Genomic DNA, 19,899 nt, shown 5'->3' on the forward strand with positions numbered 1-19,899 from the left:
CTAAAGTCACGTCATGTGATTCCAGTCAGGACTCGATTAGCAAACGGACTGTTTACCTTCCGCTTCAGACAGATGTGGCAGAATAATATTCTTTCAAAATGTATTCTCACGCTTCAGAGAGTTTAATTAAACAAGCAAGGTAAGGGCAGAATGAAAGGATAGCTTTCTTTTTTTCTCCCCGCATTTCGCTTTCCTTTAATCTGTTTAGCTACTGAAACTAAAGCTAGCTAGCATGTTGAATATATCTCCATGTTATTCAAACGCACTTTAAAGATACATTCTTCTCAGGGCTCTTTAAAGCGTTCGCGACTTTAACTTGAGTAGAAAGAAATGTGTTCGCTGTCACATAACTCTGTCAGAGTTTTATTTTTATTTTTTTCAACGAGTGTTTAGCTTCCGTGAGATCTGTCAGGGGTCTTTAAAGAGATCAAAACCAGCCGCACTCTGTCGTTTGCAGAGAGATTCAGGAGTCTGAGCTGCAGAAGTTTTACAGCAGATTAATGAAGATGCTTCAGGGCAAGGAGCTCGGTCACGACACAGTGGACTCCCTGCAGAGGCTGCACCTCATCCTTTCTGCCACCAAGTACACCCGAACGTAAGAACTCCCACCCACGCCTCTCATACTTCATGTCGTGGATGAGCTGATACCAGTTTTCATTCTCACTGCTCTACATTTTAAACTTAATGATTCATCTCCACCTTTGTGTATTCATTTCTTATAACTTAAGCTACTTATCTCTTTCTCTAAACCCACTTTTTTCACTCCCTCCTCCCACTCTTTCCTCACTAGTGTCAGAGATTCAGGGTACGCAAACACTACATTTTTTTTATTGTCAATTTCAGTAGCACTTCCTGTGCACGATGTCTGTTTCCTTTTGAAAACTTTGGGATTGTGGTTTAGTCAGGACGCCTAGAAACTGGGGGCGGAGTTGAAATCGGTGATCAGACACCCACATTTCCACACTGCCGTGGTCTCCTCTGCTCTCAGCGCCTATCATCTTATCAGCACCTATGTCATCTGTTTGCTTGCAACAACCTCTAAACTATGTTTCATCCACCGTGACCACCTAAGCGTTAAGAGTTCCACTAATCAGCAGTTCAAACGAATAAATGTCAGGTCTTACATTTTGCTGTTATGTCTGCAAGTTGCTGTTCCTTTGCTCTGTGTTCTCAAAGGCAGTGTTTTCAACAGTTCAGCCTCTCACTTTCCATGTGGTCTTTTTTTCACAGTAAACAGCAGCTTCCCTTTCTTCCCACACTTTTAATTAAAGTTGTAATAATGTTTAAATCTATCCCTCAGCTTAATATAATTATTAAAAAGCAAGTCAAGCCAAATGTCTTGGGTCTGCATCACTGTGGGATAAATAAGTGCGTTGTCTTATTTCTCTTCTGCTGTCGTCAACCCAAGGCTGCCTTTAGAGCTCCAGAAGAGGTTTGTAGCGCTTCTCTCATCACCTGCGGAGCAGCATCAGGTGCTGAGCACCGCTGTGCTCAGAGAAACGCTGCCCCTCACTGGTCAGGAGCTGAATTACAACCAGGACAATCTCGGTCAGCTGAACAGTCACGCTGCTGGTCTGCTGCTCTCACAGGTGGGCAGAACTGAAATTGTGTGGTTGAGCCTACTTCTTCATTACTGTGAGACATGTATTTAAAAGACTCACCACATCCTTTTTCAGCTCAGGATATTGGAAAAATAATTAGCCAGTATTGTTGTAATTTTAAATATAGAAGACATTTAGTAACACAGTCCCAGTTTGTGTTGTATGTGTGTGTGTGTCTTACTTGTTGGGCTTTTTTAAAGGCATTATCTAATGCAATCCTCTTTCACACTTTTAATCCTGACAGGCTGTATCCAAGGGTGATCTTTCATCTCTCTGCACTCAACTCCTTCGCAATCTGGAGAGTCGACCGTCTGAAGGGCCGACTCACTCGCTCATGCACACCCTGCCAGTCCTCAACAACGTCCTCACACACAGCCCAGAGTGCCTCAGCGAAGGTAGCGGGACATACAGATACAGATCTGGACTTTTATCAAATGTTGTAAAAAATAATTCCACATCACTTCCTGCATCTGCTATGTGCACCAACTAATTGTTCATACAGTGTAGAACACACTGTGTTATGTTTGTTGGTAATTTCATAAAATTAAAATGTATATAAAGAAAATTTTTGTGTGTTTTCAAGCCTGTTTAGTCCTTCAAAGTACAGTTAATTTGGAGAAGAGTGATAATGAGGGGTAAAGGGAAACCTCTGGATTCACCTCCGTGTGTCTTATCTTATTGCTTTAAGTTGTTTGCACTGGAGAGAGTTGCACTCAGATCTCTCTCCAATTCTGACTGTCTGCAGATCAAATGACCCTTGTAAGCAAAAAGCTTGTTGATTGGCTGCGTTATGCTAGCGTCATGCAGGGAGTCGGGACTTCCTCTGGAGGATTCTTCACGGGGCCCAGATCCCGTCAGGTGAGCAGTTAATTTTCATATTGAGCAAGTATTAGGTAAGTTAGGTAAGTATTATTAGTATTAGCAAGTATAGGATTACATTAAGCTTGTGACTCTTCCAGGAAGGTAATGAACTAGTGAATATATAAGTTAGTAAAGCTAAACTGGATTGCTTGTGGATTTTTTCCCTTCTCCCACTGTCAGCCGGTGCCTATAGCAGAGCTGGATGGGTCTGTGTCCGGAGATTTCTTCACTGTCCTATGTGTGGGTCAGGGCTTCACTGAAGACCAGTGGATGAACGTCTACTCCTTTTCCATGCTGCGTCATTGGCTTCTCACCTACCATTCCAGCTGCAGCACAGTAGATGCAGGTATGACCATTTGCTGTAATATGCTAGTGACACTTTTATGTGTTTCTATTTACAAACAGCTCCACAGTTCTGCCCATCTGAGCCATTTTTGCTTCTATTAGTTATAAACTAGCTTAAATGGCAGGTTTTTGAATGGCCGTATAATACTTCTCCAAGAATGACTATTCTATTTTTTGAGGAGCCTTTGCTTCAAGGTAGGATGTATTAGGGCTGTTATTGCTTCATATGACTAAGTCTCAGATGACCTGCTCTGTGTTTTCATCATCTTCAGCAAACAGGCTACAACTCAGCCTGTCAGTCTCCCACTCCTTTTCAAATGGTAAGACATGAGAGGTTGTGAACCTTCCCTGCATGTGCCTGATTCTAAGAATTAAATAAGCTGAACTCCCCCACTGTTCTTTAACTGGAGGCGGTACAGATCAATTCACAACTCTAAACTTTAACTAACAAACAAGTCTCTAATCAGAAATCATAATCTCTGACTTTTAACCTCCTCTTTCCACAGTCATTTGCCTTCCCCTAATTTTTCTTATGAGGTCCTAATCATGATCAAATATGCTCTGACAGCAGCCACTTTTAAGGGTGAGATGCTGAACTGCAAATGCCACACAGCCACACATTGCATGTGTTGTGTAAAGTGTGGGCGGCAAGTTCAATTTCATCTTGAAACTTCTGTGTTTGGATGTTTGTGGTCTTTGACCCTAATTTGACTGTGTTGCTTTCTTATAATAGCATTCCGACAATTATTAGTCATTGTGTCATCAGTGATAATCGTCACTTTCTCAAACGTGTATGGTTACTTACATCTAGCCCTCGGTAGTGAGCTCATGTTAAAGCTAAAGATCTTAATGAGTCCTGTGTGCACAGAGAGCCAGTTCATCGGTTTGCTGTTAACAAAGTGAATTTGTTCAGTTTTAACGTAGACGCTGTTTTGTTTACATTGTCAGTGTGACTCATCCAGTCCAGTTGGCCTCATACAGAATCCACTGATACAAACAGATGCCGATATGAGTGATTTGGGTAAATCAGTGTCGCCCACAGACTGGCTCGAAGATACAAACAAAATATGAAGCTAGTCTTAGTCATGCAGTGATGGTTGGCCTTTCTCCACACGGTCAAAACATGTTTTTGTAAGCATGAATTATAAAACTGTAATCTGATGGCGTTTTGAATCTTTTACCAAAACTGTAAAGGATTTATGTGAGCTTAATATTCTGATCACTCTGAACTGGCATACATTTTTCGCAATGATTTAATTGTATAATTTGGCACGGAAACAGTTACAGATTACCAAAGAAAGTTCAACAGATCCCTGAGATCTGTTTTACTACCTGGCTATACCATAATTCTGCTGAGCAGCGTCAGCCTGACAAGTCAGCCAAGATTTTCCAAATCAAGCTAAAAGCTGGTTAATGTAAAAGAGGCGTGACCAAACGCAAACATGGATACGGCTAAACCCATAAATGTCCCACAAGAATACAAATTTGAGGAAAATGAAAAGAAAATCGAGTCATTTGTGGAAGACGGAATTGTCAGGACGCTTCAAGTTTACAAGACTTAGAAGTCAAATAACAACTCGTTGCAACCAAAATATGCAGATGAGATGGAGCAGCACAAGAACGTATCGAGTGCCACTCTTGTCACCTAAGAACAGGAAAGTGTGGTTACAATTCACACATGCTCACCAAAATCGGACAAAAGATGATCGGGAAAACATTGCCCGGTTACATCTCAGTTTCTGCAGCAACATTCAGATGGTCAGAATTTGGTGTAAACAGCACAGAAGCATGAATCCGTCCTGCATGTAACAGCGGTTCAGGGTGTTGCTATCAGGGAGCTGATCTGTTATGGCTAAAACAGTGAAAGTCCAGTGTCCCCTTTTCTTTCAAACCTGGACTGGAGTAATGCTCCCTGTGTTGAGAATTTGTGTCTCTTATTGATGCTTGTCGGGATTTAGACGGTCTCTAAAAGGGAGATCCTGTCACTGTCTGTGCAGCAGGGTCAATAGGTGGTGTTTTGGTAGTCATGTGGATCTGTCCTGGAGCAGGTTGTGCTGTGGGTGCTATGATGGTGAATCCCAGTAAGATGGGAACGCCCTTCATGATATTGAAATCCAAGGGTTAAACTTGATGTTAGCTTACAGAGCCTCAAATCCTGCTTCACAGTACTGGAGTCTGAAATATGAGCAAAGAAAACAAGGTTCCTAAAATGAAAGTGTATATCAAAGTTATTACTAGCTAATGTGGTCTAATAATGCTTCTTTTGATCCCTTGCATGGTACACTTTAAGAATACTGTAACTAAGCTTTGATTAACATCACAAAAATATGAGCACATTTGTGTTGATTTCTTTCATTTCTGTGTGTTCTAAGAGGTGAAATTAGAGACCGCAACAGTAGGTTTCAGTCGAGGCATGAGGCATTTTACTAACCTGTAGTGATTCTACTTAACATCATCAGAAACACAATTTAACTCCGACTCCTGATGTGTTCGGAGCAATCGGATATAGACCTTAATCACGAATCATTATACCGAGAAGGTCACGACCTCTAATTCCCAAGCCGTTACACGTTGTCACAGATGACCGATCGGAGGTGGACGGGTCCGTAGTTTCTATGGTTTCGGCGACGTCCTCCTCCAGCCGACTGCTGCCTCCAAAGGAGCGTCTCAGAGAGAAGGCTTTCCAGTACTGCCAGCGCCTCATCGAACAGAGCGACCGCAGTGAGTGTGTGCGCATTAAATTGCACCGGGTGAGAGAAAAGTGAGACGCGTAGCAGAATTCCTCATGCACGGATCTTTATTTGTTCTCTTTCCATCAGAGGCACACAAGAAGACCGATACAGAACTGCAAAAAGCGGTGAGTCTGCAGATCACTTATTATCACTATGGAAACACATTTCATGGTGCAGTTTGTAAAACTGAGGGGTTTAAATCACTTTTAGACACTTTTAGCCTGACTTCCTTTAATACTTAAACTAAGAGCCACAGTGTTGATGTAGATAACTGTAGCTTTTCCTGTTCACTGTGTTGTAGTAAAGAGCGCCTCCTGGTGTTCTGTTTAAGAAGTCAGGCTGAAAGAAGGAGACCTAGATAGGATGCTTGGCTTAGTCTGGCTCAGTTGCTGATCTACACTGTCCTTTTCTGCCCCTAACCCCCTAATTACATTTTACATTCTTTGCGTTACACTTCCACACAATGGTGTTGTAAGATGCACTGCTGTTTGCTGATACAAGCTCACAGTTTGACTTGTTTTTCTGAGTTCTGTGGATATGTAACACAGTTTGGGAATGACTTGCAGTATAATGTAAATAAATAGAAACATGTCAAAACAAAAAAGAGCCAAACTATGTGAATTAGTGACTCAAAGGGAAGGTGGAATGTATCCCTCTGGAGGTTGTTTACAGCTGTTGAGTGCATAAAGTGCTCAGTCATTCTTCATTTGGGGATAAATGTTGCTGAACCAGACATCAAGTCTGGGCGGTGACATCACCCCTTGACGTCACAGCCCACTCTGACCTGAAAGGGGCCAGACCAGAGAAAACTCCCCTTCCTGTGTTGTTTAACTGCACCGAGTCCCTCAGATAGCTTCATATAAGAGAAAAGAAGTGCAGTTTCAACAGTGCATCTCTGATTTTTGACACAATTGAGAAATGCAGCTGCAGTAAGTGGAGGAAACCTGTCAGCATGATTAAATTGTAAGGAATAGACGTGTACAGAGAATCTTTTTTTAAACTCCAGACCCACTATAAAAAAAAGACATTTCTGTTGTAGATAATAAAAAAGAGGAACTCTTCTGTCATTAAGACGTTTATCTATTACTTTGGTTTTTTAGTGCAGTATGATTGGCCATGACTGAGGTTTTTATCGGTTGGAAAAGCTGTAAAAGCTACGAAAATGTAGTTAGCGTGTAAAAACTAAGCCCTCCTTCACATTTTCTAGTGGGCTGGATTGGATTCCTCGGCAGGCCGATTCTAACCCTAGGGCCTTATGTTTGACACCCCTGCATTAGAGAAACCACTGGTGTTAACCAAAAGAAAGTTCTGCAGTGTTATCAAGATTTATTCTGCTGCCCTTGTGTCCTGTTTCCTGTTTCAGTGTCTGGTGGAGGCCGTGTGCATCCTGGACTGCGTGTGTGCTGAGGACGCCTCGCTGGTCTACAGGACCTTCCCCTGCATAAAGGCTCTCTTTGGTCGCCTCAGCTCAGAGCTGTCGAATGCCAGAGTCCTGCTGCCCATAGCACAGTTCTACCTCAACCACGGTGCGCATACACAGCAACATGTGCTCGCAGCTGCCACAAGTTTAGAACGGAAAACAGGGTCACGTGTGTTCACTGTAAATTGGTTGCTCACACGATGACATCATACATGACCCCTTTTTCTGTGCGTGCAAGGTTGAATATGTTTATTTGTATCCGATCAGGCGAGATGGCTGCAGTGGACTGTGAGAACGTGTGGAAGGTGGTGTTCGGTCGGTTTCCTACGGAGCTTTTCAATGACCCATTCCTGGCACACGAGCTTCTACGCTTCCTTCGACTTAACGTGGAAAGCATAGAGCTTCGGGTTCCACAGTACACGCTCTACTTTCCAAATCTGTTGAAGGTGAAAAGCTGAGAAAACATGTGCAACAATTGTTAGATTGTGGATGTGCTTTTTATTCCTTACATGTTTTCTTTTTCTGTGTAGTTTTTAGCATGGGACAGTCCAGCGATGGTGGACGACTTTGTGGATCTGCTGCCCTCTATGGTTACAACTGGAACTGCGGTGGAGCTGCTTCACACCCTGCTTGACCTGCCCTGTCTCTCTGCCACGCTGGTCCTGCAGCACAGGTTCAGGCACACGCAGGAGAAAAACTGCTTCCCACAGGGATTTGGTTACATGCACAGTTTTTATCCCTGTCTCACTGGGTCTCATGTGTCACAGGTCCACATGTTTGCCCATCTCTGAGCCAGTCGGTCGCAGCTTCGTGTCACTGGATGCATTTCGAAACCCTTCTTTCAGAGGGCTTTTCCTCTTCGTGCTCCGAACGGAGGCAGGCTCAGGTAGGACAAGTCACAGAACAGAAGGAAATCAAATAAGAATAAAAGGCCAAACTGTTCCAGGTCTGCTCTGACCCAAGGCTCCTCCCTGCTTTCCTGTCTTCTCTTCACTGCACACACAGTATATTTGCTTTTTGTTTCTTCTGTAATTCTGTTTAAATCTAAGCAGCAGGGGCAGGTAGCTTCTTAAATTATGCTCTAGCCAATGAAATCATTGTAATTTTGTATCTCCCTGTTTAGGTGACACAATTGACCGACTGAGCACGCTCCACGAGCTGCTGGTTGAAGCTGCTGACTGGCCGAGAGTCACTCAGTGTGCTCGGACGGTCCCCGTGTTGTTGCACGTTTTCTTCAACACAATTGTTACGGTGAAAAGATTCGACATTCTTTACAAATTCGTTGCGTCTGTACTTGCTGTGTTGCAGTTTACAATATACACCTTATTAAAAAAATATGTCGCGCGTCTCTTTCAGATCGCTGACGAGAAGCTTTTGGCTCATTTGATTCTGGTGATGCTGGAGAGAAGCAGCCTGCTCCTTAACATCCCTGCGTACATCAAAGAGATACACCGGTACACCGAAACACTAAAGCGCTGCTGGCTGCCTCACTCTCATCTTCATCTCCTCACTCACTCGCTCCAACCACTTCTCACTGTTTCTGCAGGGTGTTCAGCTGCCACCTGTTGAGGCTATGTAAGCTCCACCCCTCTCTGGTCGTGAACCAGTCCCACGAGCTGCTGGAGTTTGCTGGAAGCACAGCCAACGTCTACAGCAAAGAGGAACTCTATACACATGTGGTAAAGAGAGTGCTGACTCTTCTGTGTATCTTGGGTTATGTGCAAAAACCCAGTGCTTCTCACATTTCAGCATTTGCTCAAAACCTGATGCGGAAACAGCACTGAGCTTGTTTGTCTCTCAGGTGTGGGTGCTGGGAGAGTACCTCTCTGTGTCATGTGACTCTCGCTGTTCCGTGAGCCTCATCACTTCCTGTTTTGAAGCACTGGAGGCGGTGCTGTTTGAGATCACTTCGTCTGCCCCTCCAACTGGAACGGTTTGCCCGGCCCCTAAAGTCATCAACACTTTAATGAGCGCTCTCGCTAAGCTGGCGTCACGGTCACATGACCTCATACCTCGGTAACAGACTCTTTTTAAAGATGCAATATTTTCTTTTCTTCATCCAGGACTTTGTAATGTTCTGATATCATTTGTGTGTGTTTTGTTTTTCTTTTTAGGGTGTCTCTGTTCCTCTCTAAACTAAGAACTGTAACCAGAAGCGGATCGGTTGCCTGGTGCTCTGATGAGGAGGACCTCGTTGCTATAGTAACACGAGGGGAGGAGTTGTGGTCGCTGCTGAAGGCCCCCGGCGTAGCTCAGAGTGTCCTGACACCACCTCCCCATGTCATCGCACCGCAGTGGCACAGAGACACTAATGTGGCATTGCCGCTTCAACTGCGAGCCCTCACAAGCCTCACACACTCACAGTGACACAAACACACACTCATGTACAAAACGCAACATCATCCTGCGCTGACAATGCATTTTTGTAATTGATTTGTTTGATGTTGACGCTGATATGATTTTCATAAAACACACAGATCCCTTTCAGTGTAATATTTTTCTTCTTTATTACAGTGATTTGACAGAAATATCATTTTACAAAATAGATCATCTGATTAAAAAAAAAAAGATTAAAAAATTGCTCATTTCCTGAGTAGGTGCTCTGTTTTCAAGAATTAAAACAGAAGTAATGAAAGTACTAGAAGTTAAGAAAATCTTGAAATGTGGAAATAGAAATTTGCATTTACGAGCTACGTTGATTCTGTCGTAGTCAGAGGACTGTAGCAAATTCTACGTTACACATCAGTGTTGATAGAAAAGTGCTCAGAAGTCAAGAGCGCACCATTTAGACAAAACAACTGGCATTAAAATTCCCCTGAACGGGACACGAAATGCATTAGACCTTGACATTTTCATAATGAGACGGACTTCTTTGTCTTTTAAATCAAATGACAGTTTTAGGAAAATTAAATTGGAACACAAGTCAAAAAAAATAAAACTCAAAGCTGAGTCACAGTCACACACGAGTAGCTGGTTCTACTCGCGTCTCTTATCATCAGGTTGATCATTTACAGTCTGGCTACAGTGTGTCACACAGACATGTGTGACCTTAAAGTCTGTCTGCAGATTGCTTAATTCGGTCTCAGTCGGCCAAAGATGAGTATGTTTAATTACGAAACCAGGGGTCGTGCATGTACTGTGAAAATGAACAGAAGTCAAAAGCAGATCCTCTCAAGGGGTCACATTACTTAGCACTTAGTTCCTCCTACGCCGAGCGGCGCATCGGGCAGCTAGTGATCTCCATCGATGTCGGTCAGCAGCGACTGCTTCAGCTTCGTCCCAGGCAATGTCGACAGTTCTCAGATCGTCCATAAATGTTCAAGGGGTCACATAAGGTGGTAAAAATCTGTAACAGCTTTTACAGCCAAATCAATATTGAAAGCCTGTCAATGGCAGCTTTGTTGGGCGACTTCCTGACTGTCATATTTTACCACCGAGCAAGGATGTAGCACCAACAGCAGAAAGGGATTCCTGTGTAGTGAGTTTTGGCACATTAGTTGTGGTTGGATTACTGAAAGTAGGGAGTTTAACAGCTTAGGAATGCTCAGTAACAGATATGCCAGTAAGTAAAGCTTCATTATTTTGGGAAAGTGCATATATATTCTTGTAAAGACGAGAAGATCGATAAGACTCTTACAGTTTTACTAGTCTGGCATAAAAATAGTGATACTCTGGTTTCTTTATTGATTTTCCAGTAACCTCATGCTTGTAAAATAATGCCCAGAATAGTCGTGACCAACAGTTGAGCAGCTGGTGTGGACAAAAGGAACACTTTAAAATACACAAAATATCTCAGTGGGAAAGAAAACCATATGGAACGGGTAATGAGGAACCAAAAGATGACACACCGTTTGAAGGAAATTAAAATGATCAACCTACAGAGGGCTGAATTCAAAGATACCCTGAAATCTTTATCTGGACCACGACATCACTGAGCTCCTGGACAATCTGAGGTGCAGCCTGGTGGCGTCGGATGGACTGAAACACGATGTCCCAGAGGTGGATTTGGTGAGAATCGCGGGCAGTCAGTAGTATCAAGTCTTTCATCCTCCAAGAAACTGCCTGCATACTCTTACTACATGAGGCCAGGCATTGTCATGCAGCAGGAGGAACCCAGTACACACTGCACCATTGTAGGGTCTGTGAGGTCCAAAGGTTTCATCCCAACACCAAATGGCAGTCATGGTGCCGTTGCCTGTAGAGGATATGGCTCCCCAGACTATGTCTGATCTACCACCAAATCAGTCATGCTGGACAATGTTACTGGCAGTATAATGTTTTCCTCTGCTGCTTCAGGCCTTTTCATCTGTGTCACGTGGGTGAATCTGTGTGAAAGGCACAGGGTGTCAGTGGTGGACCTGATAATTCTGGTATTCTATAGCAAATATTAATCAGGCTCTATGTTTCCAGGCAGTGAGCACAGGGTCCACTAGAGGACATCGGCCCATCAAGCCACTCTCATGAAGTCTGTTTCAAATTGTTTGGTGGCCTCCAGGGGGTCATTTTGTGGCTCTGGCAGTGCTCATTATGTTCCTCCTTACACAAAGAAGCAGATGCCGATCCAGCTGATGAGTTAAAACATTACCCAGTTCATATCAGCACAGATATCCAGCATGACTGTCTGACACTGACCCTAGTCAAACGCAAAAGTAGTGGAAAAAAAGAATCAAAAAAGATGGGGAGGGAAAAATAGCCTCCACCTGTAAAACCATTCCTGTTTTGGTGGGGGTCTCATTGTTGCCTCTCTAGTGCACCTGTTGTTTTTCATCAACACTAAAGCAGCTGAAACTGACTGAAAACACCTTCTGCTAGAGACCAGATCAATGCCCCAGAGGTTTAATTGACTTGATGCTATAATCTGATTAAAATGTGTTTCTTTTTTTATAACAGTGTATTTTAGGAAGTAAATGTCTGTCAGTGCAACAGCATCAGCAACAATGAGTCAAGAAACCTGAGTGGTGTGCAGGGGTTTAAAGCTAAGTGTACTGTGAGTGCTTGTGTAGCAATGGAGTTGTATCTCCTGATTGCTTACATATTTGCCGGTAAGAGCCCATCAAAAGATCCATCCATCTATTTACTTCCGCTTTTTCCTTTTCAGGGGCGCTGGAGCCTATCCCAGCTGTCATAGGGCGAGAGGCGGGGTACAACCTGGACAGGTCGCCTGTCTGTCACAGGGCTAACACACAGAGACAGACAACCATTCACACTCACATTCACTCGCACATTCACACCTAGTGGCAATTTGGATTATCCAATTAACCTATCCCCACAAGCTGCATGTCTTTGGACAGTGGGAGGAAGCCGGAGTACCTCGAGGGAACCCACGCAAACACGGGGAGAACATGCAAACTCCACACAGAAAGACCCCGGCCTGATGGTGGAATTGAACTCAGGACCTTCTCGCTGTGCGGCAACTGCCGTGCCACTGTGCAAAATAGATGATGTCTATTTTTTATAATAGGAATGAAATGCTTTAAATAATTCGGCGGGGTTTACAAGTGATGGGGCAACACCTCCAACACCCCCCAGGCAAAAGCAAACCTCCGAGCAGGCTGTGACGCACCAGTGCACACCGCTGTCCAACCTCAACGCTCAACCGCAGGCCGTAACAAAACACTGAGCATTATTTTCAGGTCTGAATTTGCACCCGTTCTCCTTCATTGCACTTGAACCGTGTTTTTCAGGATGCCCGTCACTGAGGATGTTTGAAACATGGTGAAATATAACCTGAAGCTGTTGCTTCTGTTCATGTGATCCCAAACTGATTCCATGATGTCTGTCTGGGATCAGGGCTCTTTGAGGGGTCAGATCGTTGACGTGATCAAATGTCTCTCTGATGGCGCGATGTAGAATCTGTAGATCTGAACATGTCTGTGCACAGTATCGTGGTTACCACAAACATTATAGATTGTTATCAATCTTCTCATCTACCTCTGATAGAAAATAAACACATTTTCCAAAATTAGAAACTATTCCTCTAACTGGCGGAGATAAGCAGGAAGGAAGATTTCATAATGCAGGCCTGGCACTCGGATCTCGTCTGAAACACTACAGACAGTCAACATGGCACGCAAACCAGTGTCAGTGTCGCTAATTACGTCTAAAAGAGCAGAATTAGACATTATAAATTAGCGTCAATTTGGTGTAGTGAGGCTAGATGTTATATAGTCAGCACACAGTACAAAAATTGGTCCCCGGTGGCCCAGCTTCGTAAGTGAAGCTTACCGTAGTCAAAACACTAACGTCCTAACTACATGAAATGCACTTTTGTCATTCAGCCTGTCGGCATGGAAACGCTTAACGTCAGTATGCAGCCGGTCACCTCGACGTCTGCAGCTGTGTCCCCGGTAAATACAGGTACCTCCAGATGGCGTAATAGTGAATGCCTGCTCCAACGGCCACAAATAGATGCCAGATCGCATGGGCGAATGGCACAAGGCCATCGCTCTTAAAGAAGACCACGCCTACTCCATAGAAGACACCTCCCACGGCCAGTTCACACACACCTGTGCGCTCCACCTGGAACATAGGAAAGTTTGCTGGTATTTAATTTAAAGATGCTTTATTTAACTGTATATTTGTTTGCTAAAGATGTATCCAGTTTTTGGTTGAATTCATCTGAAATAAGAAATACTCTTATTTAAAAGAGGTTTCCCAAATTTTTGAGAAATGCCGTTTTACATGCCCACTCCATAAAAGACGGAGTAGCACTTCATCGAACAGCCCAATACTTGGTGTAGTTTTCCAACATTTACCAAGGACTTTTTCACAGGTTAGAGTGTAACTTTATATACCTAAAATTCCTTACCTGTAGGTACAGCATGATAACAAAGCTTTAAAAGAAAGAAGCAACAAATTATACTGAGTAATGAGTAGTTTTTGGTTATTTTAGAAGATCAGACCAACAATGTTTGTTACGTTGACTTATTAAGGGCCCAGGCTGTATCACGGACTATCCTAACCACTTATCCTTACATTGTAATAACACGTGATTTTGAGGTGCATGTTGGAATTTGTGCGACCTACCGCTTTGTGCCTGAGTTGGTGTCGTTTCCTGTCGCTTCCGTTTTGTTATAATACCACTAACAGCTGATTGTGGAATATTTAGTAGTGAGAAAATTTCATGACTGGGCTGGACTATCACAGTACCATGCTGGAATTCGCTGATTTCCTGACATCTTTAGAAGCAGTCTGCATGCCTAGATGCCAGGTTTTATACACCTGTGACCATGAAAGTGATTAGAAAACCTAAATTCAGTGATTTGCATGGGTGAGTGAATACCTTTGGGAGTATACTGTATATCAAGTCATGCCCTGCCTGGCCTAAATGATTTCTGTTTCTTCTGTCCTTCATGTGTTTTTATGCACTGAAATCTGGAGCATGAATTTTCAAATAGACATTAGAAAATTGCACCATAACTATGAAGTGCTACGAAAAATAAGGGCCTGGAGCTCCATGTGGGTAAAAGAAACCCAAAGGAATCAGATTCAGGTTCTGAGCACATTGTTTAAGGCCTTTTTATAAAATATGACTATAAGATTTATGCCAGCTTTTCCCTTTAATAAAAGAGATGTCAAGAAATACAATTTCTCAGACATGAAACTAAAACACAGCGTGATTTATGGAGCCAGAGAATGAGCTACGTTACTACCTTTATCTTCAGGGGGACATGAAAAAGAAATCACTCCATAACGGCTCGGGCTGTAAGTGAACGTGGCAGCTACTTCAGTAGGTGTTGACTGTCTTACCCTCAAAGTGACAATTTCAGGCTTCTATAAGTTGAAATCAAGAGCGTAATCAAATGGAAATCAGTGATTCAGTGCAACAGGGGAAGTCAATGTAAGACTTATGCATTGGAAAATAGTCAGCAGTTCTATTACCAGCAATTAGACGCATCTGTGGGTTATGGGGCACTCAAACAAAAGCCGCGGTTTGGTTCTTTAAATAGTAACGGTAGTGGAAGGAAGTCTGCAGGGGGGAAGGGGAGTGGCAGACGCTGAGAAAGACTCATCTATGTGATGTAGACTTACCATAGAGAGAATGACCAAAGCAGGAACAGCCCCCATGGCCACGTATCCCAGCAACTCGATCAGCTTGTACCTGCAGGTAGAAAACTGGACCGTGAAGTCATAATAAAAATAACAATACCTCCATTTTCCTGCCTAATTATTTGTGCTCCAAACAGCAGTCTTGTGTTTTCTGTCAACACTTGAATGGAGGCGTTTGGCTTCAGGTTAACTGTGTCAAATTAGTGCACACAGTACAAACGGAGGCTGTGTTACCTCTCATGGAAAAAGCAGACATACGCCGATCCTATACACGCCATGACCCAGATGAGCCAGCGCATGTGGCACGTCCAGGGTCCCAGCTCCCTCAGCATCAACCTGAGGAAACACGACATCGCACCTACACAGTTACAGTGTGTTCGCTCTGGTCTTTATTTTATTTATTTTTTTGCTGTAGTCACATGACCCACCATGGAGAGTAGGAGGCTGCGATGAAGAAGTAGATGGCCATTCTGTCACACATGTGGAAGCGCTGCTCCACCTTCCTACACGGAGAGAGGAGGAGGCATGAGCTCATTTGTGAAGATTCAGTTAGAGTAACATAATAAGTCTAAAATTTAAAGGATCCAGGCTGTATGAAGATTTTTATTGTCTTCCTCCCCGCACCCCCAACCAGTCGGGGTAGATGGCTGCCCCTTCCTGAGCCTGATTCTCCTGGAGGTTTCTTCCTGATAAAAGGAAGTTTTTCCTTTCCACTGTCGCCAACTGCTTATTCATAGGGGGTCATATGATTGTCCACCAAAGTGTGGAAAGTGTTGTTTGTTTTTTGGACAGCAATATGGCTGAAAGACCAGAGGAGGACTGTGAAAATGTTGTGTAAAGGGTAGAAACACATTTAAATTGTCAAAGTGAGTCCTACAAATCATGCACCTTTTCTTAATACGCATCCACGTTTCTGGGGCTGTATAACAAAATGAACTGAATCACCTACACATTACAATTACAGCACTACAATGTTAACCCAAACAGCTCTTGATGCTTTTTGCGTTAATGCTCATGTTTGGAGCACTGCAGTTACTGATGATTTTTACGTGCTGTGGGCATCAGGACTCGCCGACCACGCTCTGTAACTTTACCTGGTGTGACACTTTGTGGCTGCCTTGCAGTGGTTCCACTTTGCAATAATATAACTTGCAGTAGATTGTGGAGGGAATTTCACAAACTGACTTTTTGCAATGGTGGCATCCTGTTACAGTTAGTGTAAAGTTGGTGAGCTATTTACAACGCATGGTTAGATGCTTGATTTTATACACCTGCAGCAATGGGACAAAAAAAACATCTGCTGTTCTTCATACAAGAATAGTCACCCGGTGACGTGGCCTGCTAAGATCAGCCCTCGTGCAGGCTTGATCTTACAGGGTTAAACCAAAACCATGAGCACATTTTATAAGCATAATCCATGTAATAATTTTAGATCTCCTGGAAATGTATTTTTATATAGCAGCATTAAAATACCTGTTCTTGTTGAAACATAACAAATTGACCTGTGAACTGTTCAAGGATCAAAAAGGTGACTAACTCAAGAAATGATGCCGTGTTGTGTCCACAAATAACAGACACCTTAGCAAGGAACCAATTTTAAATAGTATCTTTAGGCACTTTGTTGTGAGTAAAAACATGTCAACACATGTTCCCATTTCTTTTGAAAACTTGCCATATCAGCATGGTGTGCAGTGTGTCCTTAAAACACTTAAGTAAACTGGGCAAGTGGAGGACAAAAGAAGAAGTGGCAGGCCTAAAAACTATCTACAGCAGACGAACTCTATCTGAAAGTCATGACCTCAAGAAGTCGGAGATAATCCTGCAAAGACCTGACACGGGACCTGAGAGATGCATCCTATTTACTGTTCACTGAAGCCTCATCAGAAATGGTCTCAGTGGAAGTGTGGCTGTCAAGAAGCTATTATTAAGGAAGGGGAATGGGGAGAAAAGGTTGAAGTACGGCAAATTGCAAAAGAACTGAAAATCAGTGACAACAGGTCAGATGAAGTGATTAATCCCAATTTGAACGTTTTTCTGGTTCAGATTCATTTTAATATGTATGGAAAGGACAGGACAGAGGTACAACAGAGAGTGTCTACAGCCATCTGTAAAACACAGCAGAGGCTCTGTTATGGATTAGGATTGTGTTATTGTCCAATTCTTTGAATTACAAACACAGGAAAGAACCATCATGCAATACCATCTGAAAAGCATCTGACTGGCAACAACTTAATTTGTTTGAGATCATTCTGACAGAGAACAGAACAAGAGGCAGCTAACATCCAAAGAAGAGCTTTAAATGTCTTTCACAAAGCCTGGAGAACTATTCCAGGGCTTGCAAAATCGCTAGCCCGACGTCCCGGGGCTAGCGATTTTTCCAGTCGGGCTACCAAAATCTCTCTGCCCTGCCCGTCGGGCTATTGTAGGAAGGAAAAATATATTGTGGCGAGCTCAGACAAGGAGGAGACGGAGGTATCGTTTGGTCTTGCTTCCCGTGAGCTAGCCAGGGAGCACAGCCGTTTATTGACATCTGCAGAAGAACACTGCCGCTAGCTAACTGCTCAGTAGTGATGTGCGGATCGATACTGAAATATCGATTCCTCCGATACCAGTCATTTATGTTCTAGAATCGATACTCATATTAAAATATCGATATTTTAGTAATTTAGGGTAAATTTGTAGGTTATCATTAACAGGAACAGAGTGCAAATAAACTATATCATTTGGATTGTCTACATTGGAAGGAACTACTTAGTCTTCCACCTGTCATAGTCGTGACATATGTTTGTATAAATGTGTCCAGCCCCTTGTTGTGCACACTCACAACAATGGCTGAGCATAAATGGAGTCATGTGCAGACGTATTTTACTTCCACAAACGGTTGAGACGTAGTTTGCAATACATGTGGCAAGAAAGGGAGGTGTTTTGGCAACACTACTAACCTCATCAAGCACAAGAATATGACGAGCTTATGTTGAGGTGAACTGAAGAGGAGGAGTGGACATGGACAGGTGCTGCAAGGGCGAGACGGACGTCTCTCACGGAGTCCTTTAGTGCTGCAGGCAGGCAACGTGTTCAAATAGCGCACAACTTCAGTTTTTTTTTTTTTTATTTCTATATGATAACTGTGCATTATTAAGCGATAAGAACAAGTAATCCGATGTCCTGTAATCATTATGATGCTATAATTTGAGATACAATAACTGAAATACGTTTTTGTACAAAGTATCGGTATCGGATCAGTATCGTCGATACCACCCTGAATTTAACTTTGTATCGGATCGGAAAGGAAATCAGTGGTATCGCACATCACTACTGCTCAGCGCGGCAACCGCACAGCAATAACAACACCACACAGGGCGCCCTCTGACCCCGGAAGGACACACCGTCGCAGCGAGAGGGCATCACCCGTCACCATGGCAACATACACAAAACGTAACTGTACAAACAGAACCCCGAACAGCCCTGACCCGCTACAATGTCAATGCTTTTGCATTCTTTCGGAAATGTAGCTGGGTAATTATGTCATTGGCATCGATGAGCCACTGTCAATATGTGACATATTGAAGTCGCGTTTGAATTTGCGCTTGTTTTTTTGCTTTCACTTTGCAATCGTGCGAACTGTGTATAGAGAGCGACAGCACTGATCTGTGAGTGATGATAATTTGTGCACCAATTCCTCTGACATCGTCTTATCAATCGTTAGCTTACTATGCAAACATGACAAGTGAAATCTCCCGCAGCTTAAACATATGAGAGGTTGATCGCGCAGAGAATCGCTGACCGTTATGTGTGTGTGTGTAAAAGCAGCAGGATATATATTTTAGTTCTGCTGAGGCAAATAAGACAGGTCAGGGTGAAGAAGTGACAGCCAAAGAAAAGCTTACCACAAAATGGAAAAGTTAGGACAAATCAGACTATAAGGCAAAAAGAAAGTGCAGCTTTTGTCATGAATCGCTGTGCGGCAGGCAGGAGTTGGACCCAAAATGCAGGACTCACAGACTCGGGGAGGTGAACTCAAAACACAGCTTTATTTGCTGGTAGAACAAACATACAAAACTAGACTAAACTGGGAAACCATAAACTAAGAACTCACAGGGAGATCCACACACAGCATGAGGGACGACGCGACACTGACTCAGAGAAACACAGGGTTTAAATACACTGGGAAGTAACGAGGGGAATGAGACACAGAAGGAGGGCACAGCTGGGAGAAATCAGGACTGACGAGACAAGCAAAGCAGGACGCATTCACATGAGACACGGACCATCAAAGTAAAACAGGAAGTATCACACAGAGACGCGAACTTGACACAGTGGAGACAGCAACTAAGAAATACAGAGACATAAACCATAAGGCAGAGGTCTAAGAACCAAAATACACAGGGAAATACTCAGCTGGGAACACAAGAGACTAGACTAGAGAGAGTAACAAAAAACCAACCATGAGAACATAATGCACAATGCAGAGTGACAGAAAACAAGAAACTCAAACATGCAAAGACACACAATTACACAGAACAGAGGGGACACAGAGAGACATGAAGGGCAAGGGATCAAAACTAGAAGCCATAGAATAAATCACACACAAGTACAATAATACAAAAATCACAAAGAACTAAAAACGCTGGGTCAGGAGACCCAGGACCGTGACAGCTTTATGGTTTCATGGACAAAAGAATTTCTGTGGCTGCAATATGACGAGCTATATAACCGGGGCTGCAGATAAGTGGTCCGCAGGTGCGCATTCGCTGTCAAAATAAAAAAAAATGCGCACAAGATATGAAGTTGCAACGCGTGTTTGCATACATAAGATTTTCTGGAGGAGGACAGACATTTGTTTAGAACTCTTAAAGATGTCGAAGAAGCTCCTTTAAGCAATTACTTTGGT

General features: G+C 43.2%; 2 protein-coding genes across 5 annotated transcripts in view; one reads left to right on the forward strand and one right to left on the reverse strand.

Annotated features, from left to right (window-relative positions):
* Window positions 1-9,442, forward strand: ap5z1 (adaptor related protein complex 5 subunit zeta 1). Of its 2 annotated transcripts, XM_004560742.4 has the most exons (18): window positions 1-139; window positions 458-595; window positions 1,409-1,589; window positions 1,846-1,996; window positions 2,347-2,459; window positions 2,643-2,808; window positions 3,080-3,127; window positions 5,388-5,528; window positions 5,627-5,664; window positions 6,903-7,065; window positions 7,227-7,405; window positions 7,490-7,632; window positions 7,727-7,845; window positions 8,083-8,210; window positions 8,316-8,413; window positions 8,506-8,638; window positions 8,761-8,975; window positions 9,074-9,442. In XM_004560742.4, exons 1-18 carry the CDS (start codon window positions 99-101, stop codon window positions 9,324-9,326), a joined length of 2,448 nt encoding a protein of 815 aa, XP_004560799.3. In that variant the 5' UTR covers window positions 1-98; the 3' UTR covers window positions 9,327-9,442. The 2 variants fall into 2 exon arrangements, with proteins under 2 accessions (XP_004560799.3, XP_004560800.3); XM_004560743.4 differs by lacking the exon at window positions 3,080-3,127.
* mmd2a (monocyte to macrophage differentiation-associated 2a) overlaps window positions 4,058-19,899 on the reverse strand; it is a 24,127-nt gene continuing 8,285 nt past the window's right edge. The window contains exons 4-8 of one of the 3 annotated variants that reach the window (XM_076883019.1): window positions 15,437-15,511; window positions 15,243-15,344; window positions 14,991-15,060; window positions 13,282-13,478; window positions 4,058-4,982 (exon numbers count right to left, since the gene is read on the reverse strand). In XM_076883019.1, the coding sequence (XP_076739134.1) occupies window positions 4,946-4,982; window positions 13,282-13,478; window positions 14,991-15,060; window positions 15,243-15,344; window positions 15,437-15,511 (481 nt within the window). In that variant the 3' untranslated portion in view covers window positions 4,058-4,945. Of the gene's footprint in view, window positions 4,983-9,441; window positions 11,285-13,281; window positions 13,479-14,990; window positions 15,061-15,242; window positions 15,345-15,436; window positions 15,512-19,899 lie in introns of those variants that run through there. The other 2 variants (XM_004560744.5, XM_076883020.1) reach the window with 2 other exon arrangements.

Source organism: Maylandia zebra, linkage group LG4, assembly GCF_041146795.1.
Source record: "Maylandia zebra isolate NMK-2024a linkage group LG4, Mzebra_GT3a, whole genome shotgun sequence".
Classification (NCBI taxonomy): domain Eukaryota; kingdom Metazoa; phylum Chordata; class Actinopteri; order Cichliformes; family Cichlidae; genus Maylandia; species Maylandia zebra.

Bases quoted from the DNA above. Each gene is read 5' to 3' on its own strand.
- ap5z1 (XM_004560742.4), top strand. From the start codon at position 99: ATGTATTCTCACGCTTCAGAGAGTTTAATTAAACAAGCAAG. The intron at 7,066-7,226 runs GTGCGCATACAC...GTATCCGATCAG, and splicing joins ACAGTTCTACCTCAACCACG to GCGAGATGGCTGCAGTGGAC. The intron at 8,639-8,760 runs GTAAAGAGAGTG...TTTGTCTCTCAG, and splicing joins AGGAACTCTATACACATGTG to GTGTGGGTGCTGGGAGAGTA.